Raw genomic sequence first — 3899 nt, 5'->3', positions numbered from 1 at the left:
ATATACTATTGGACACACTGAATGCAGCGAAGTCGAATTAAAGTAGGGACCAGCCAAGATGAGTACTGCCTCAAAAACGGAAACCGGCATGCTCATCGGCGTGAGGATAACTTCAGTCTTGGAAGGTGGCATTTTGCACTAAATTATTCAGAAGGGATTGATTTCACTTAGCTAACTGTCTCACGAACACTGTTCTTGTGTTCTGTCAATGTGCAGTTTTTCGCAGTGTGGTTGTTCTCGTCGACGACCTAGTGCGCGGATCCGGGCTCATAACTGTTGCGCCAAAAGGAGCAAAATTTTAGGTCTACTGAATTCCTTCTAGTAGCACTAATAGTAGCCTATATTCTATGCGACACACCCCCTCAGGGAAGGTAGAGTCAATTTAGCTTTCCTGAACAGCGGCTTCTGATCTCTGGGCTTTTTACCTCTGGACTCTTCGCTTTAAGCTTTCCTGAACAGCGGCTTCTGGTCTCTGGACTCTTTGCTTGCCTCATGGCTCTTCACCATCTGGGCTTGTCTTGTTGCAGGAATTGAACTCTCAACCTCCTCTCCCTTAAGGTGGTCACGTGCTCCTGCCTCTTTTAGTTGCACAGGGATGTCTTCATCCGACTAGCGCGTACCGGGCTCATAACTGTCACGTTATGAGACTCATGTTAACTAAGCTTCTTGATAAAATCATTATTCTTGTTGTTGCGAGTGCTGCAGACTCCGTCTGCAGCTCTCTTTTAATACCAAAAAACTTCCTTTCGTCCGAATCTAACTTTCGGCTAATTTAGTCATGATAGCCGACGCTATGACATCCAGCCATCACACCAAGCTCTGCGACTTCAGTCTACAGAGGCATTATCCGACACTATTCGCATTCCAGAGGTGGCCGCATATATTCGATCACGTATACGAGATTTCTGCGATATTTCAACAAGAACGGCCGGAGAAGCAGTGCTGTCTGTATTCGGAACTCCAAACACAATTGCCAAACTTATTCTCAAGAGTGTTGTTGAAAGAAATCTTCAAGAACTGCCAGATGAAGAACCAACTCCACAACCGGTGGATGGAGAAGGGACAGCGCCGGCCACAAAGTGTGGGGAGAGCATACCCATGGAAAAGCAAGAACCAGAACCAGAACCGGAGCCGGAGCCGGAGCCGGAGCCAGAGCCAGAGACCAGGCCTTTCGATGACAAAGAGGAAGAGCAACCTCCGTCAGCGAAAAGTATCACCATTCCAAATATTGGAGTGTGACTACCCCAATCCATCTCCGCACGTTCTTATCGGTTCCCGCCCATTTCTTTTGCCAAGTCCCGGACGAGGGTGCAGATGGCAGTTTGACGTGCTCCTAACTTTCGAGTAGCTGTACCCCTCGTAAATCCATTTCTCGAAACTGACGGCCCGGTCACAACGCCGCCAAAAGACCCTACCCCGACAAAGGACAAAAGGAAGAAGAAAAAGAAGAAATCTAAGGCTATTACACCCCCAGCAACTTTGGAACCTGCTGAACATGTAAATGACAGCATGTTCCAAATTTGCCGGCCAACGACGGTGCAAACACACCTTGGGAGCCCTGAGTCATATAGCTGCGGGCCTGCAACTCTTGGCTCTAGTGATAATGTCCATGACCTTCAACTGAACTGCGTAAATCAGTCAGATCATTTGACTGTCAACGGAGATTGGAAGAATTGTTCGAATTGTCGCAAACTCGTTCATATGTTCAGTCACGAACTTGATATTGCTCACGAATGAAGACTTTGGGTTAGATATGGATCGTAGCTATTGGGTCGTTTTTGTCTTACATTAGTTATGAAGATCTGGTAACCCTCGGAAATTGGACACATAATTGTGCTAGATTTTGAACTGCGGTCTCGCTTTGGAGCCTTTTCTTCGTCCCATATTGGTGCTGCGAAATGATTAGTTACATGGTAGCGTTTAGGTGCGCGAGCGCGATGGTCGCCGGGACTTGAAATTCCCTGCCTTTGGCACTTACCCTGGGGCTATGACTTCATTAGCTCCCGCACAACATCACCTTCCCTTGTAATCATACTTTCTTGGCATGCAACTGTTAAGAAAGTGCACTTAGTTGCACCCATTTACTTAACATCAACCGTAAGCTTCATTTTCTGCGCGCTGCGCAGCTACGGCAGCGGCGATGGCGATGGCGATGGCGACCTCCAGCCCGCCATGCGAGCCGGATGCCTTTGATCTTGGTATCTACACGCCTAAGAACTTAGCTCGAGCTGCCCGCGCAGCCCTCCTACGAGACAGCTCCCCAGTGGAGATCACTGACATTGACGTCTCACCAGTTCGTGGCCCCTTGGCCCAGACGCCGTCTTCGTCACTCACTCGGAGGACAGCAGCTCGACGAATTCCTTACCTTGCCCAGTTCGGGCTTACGTGAACGTCAGTCGCCCATAGACATCACCGAAGCAGCCGGCCAGCTCGGCAACGAGCAGACCGCTGCCCACAATGCCAAAATTAGAGTCTTCCGCACCTTCTGCACACACTTCAATAGGGTAGCTGAGGAATTTCCATCCGGACTGGAACGCGACTTCGCCCAGCATTTCTCAGTAAGCTTTCTCGAATTTTGGAAACAGGCACTCGGCAGCACCCCGTCGGCCTCTACACCGACCTACAGCAGCGTGGCTGCCACGGCCACTGCCGCCGCCATCGCCACCGTCTCTCCCATTCGACCATCCACCACCTCTTCTGTTTACCCACAGCAGCTTCCTACAGCTACGTATCGCCAAGGGCAACGAGCACCCGCCCCACCCCGAGAAGACCTCTGAGTTATCGTCCGGCCCGACGCCGATGCGCCGGCGAGGAACCACGTCGGTTACGCCATTCGCGCTCACGTTGCGAGAAAGACCGGACTTGAACTTAATAAGATCCCGCAAGTCGTTCAAGTGAACACAGGTTGGGCCATCCGTGCTGTAGACAAGACTACTCGTGACGTTCTTTTAGAACGCCAGGCCGAATGGGCCGATGATCTCGGCGTATCTGCCCTCGAGGCCAGCCAGAAATGGCATCCGTACGCCGTGAATAACTGCCCCCGAAGACTGACTGATGTTTGACGGAACGAACTTGACTACGACACAGCCGTCCGTGACGAAATAAACCACCAGACTGGCCTTACGCCGGTCAGCATCCGAACCCCACGCCGCGACAATAAACAGCTTCATTACAAGACCCTCATTGTTTCCTTCCTCGAACCAACGAAACGGCCTTAGAGTCTGTTCGGTACCAGCCGACCAACCAGGCTCATCGAGAACAAGAACTCTCCTAAACAGTGTGATAATTGCTGGGACTTTCATACACGACATGCATGCAACAGACAGACACGCTGCAAGCATTATGGAAAGACCGGCCACACCAGTGTAAGCTGTGGTGCGGCCGAGCAATGCGCCAACTGTCTTGGACCACACACCGCAGAGCTCGCGAACTGCCCAGCTCGACCAAAGAAAATGCGCGGTCTTTACCGTCGCCTTTCAAGGGAACAACGATCGGTCGTCAGACAGATGGGCTCCCAGCTCTTCCAGCAACACCAGGCGGTACAGCAGCGACAGCAATCGCAGGCGACACCCAACGAACACATCGCAACCGAACCAGCCACAGAACAACAGCGCGCTCCGGTGGCAGTCATGGAATTGCTTCAGAATCCCGTCAACCCTTTGGACCTGACCAATCCCTTGGCCTGCGCCTTGCCAGTTCTACCAACGACATCCCCGATGCGACCCAGGACCCTGAGACAGGGTCCTGAGACAGGGTCCTGGGACAGCATCTCGACGACCTCTGCCGACTTCACCTAAGCGACGCCGTGCAAACACCGACCCTTCCTCTCCATGAGCAGGCGGCCAAGAACACACAACAACGACAGGAAAACGCTTAAGATCTTTCAAGCAAACGTGGGG

At 51.8% G+C, this 3899-nt stretch overlaps 2 protein-coding genes across 2 annotated transcripts; both read left to right on the top strand.

Moving 5' to 3' along the window:
* Nucleotides 1-2140: 2140 nt before the first annotated feature.
* Nucleotides 2141-2777, top strand: MAA_11529 (Ankyrin repeat-containing domain protein; the record flags this gene model as incomplete). The annotated part of the gene is made up of 2 exons (XM_011413524.1): nt 2141-2293; nt 2346-2777. The coding sequence occupies 2 exons, from the start codon at nt 2141-2143 to the stop codon at nt 2775-2777; spliced, it is 585 nt and encodes a 194-aa protein (XP_011411826.1).
* A 675-nt stretch (nt 2778-3452) lies between these two features.
* Nucleotides 3453-3797, top strand: MAA_11528 (kinase-like protein; the record flags this gene model as incomplete). Its single annotated transcript, XM_011413523.1, has 1 exon — nt 3453-3797. One exon carries the CDS (start codon nt 3453-3455, stop codon nt 3795-3797), a length of 345 nt encoding a protein of 114 aa, XP_011411825.1.
* Between the last annotated feature and the right edge of the window lie 102 nt (nt 3798-3899).

This window comes from Metarhizium robertsii, assembly GCF_000187425.2.
Source record: "Metarhizium robertsii ARSEF 23 chromosome Unknown MAA_Scf_9, whole genome shotgun sequence".
Lineage (NCBI taxonomy): Eukaryota > Fungi > Ascomycota > Sordariomycetes > Hypocreales > Clavicipitaceae > Metarhizium > Metarhizium robertsii.
This window is presented reverse-complemented; position numbering and strand designations above follow the sequence as displayed.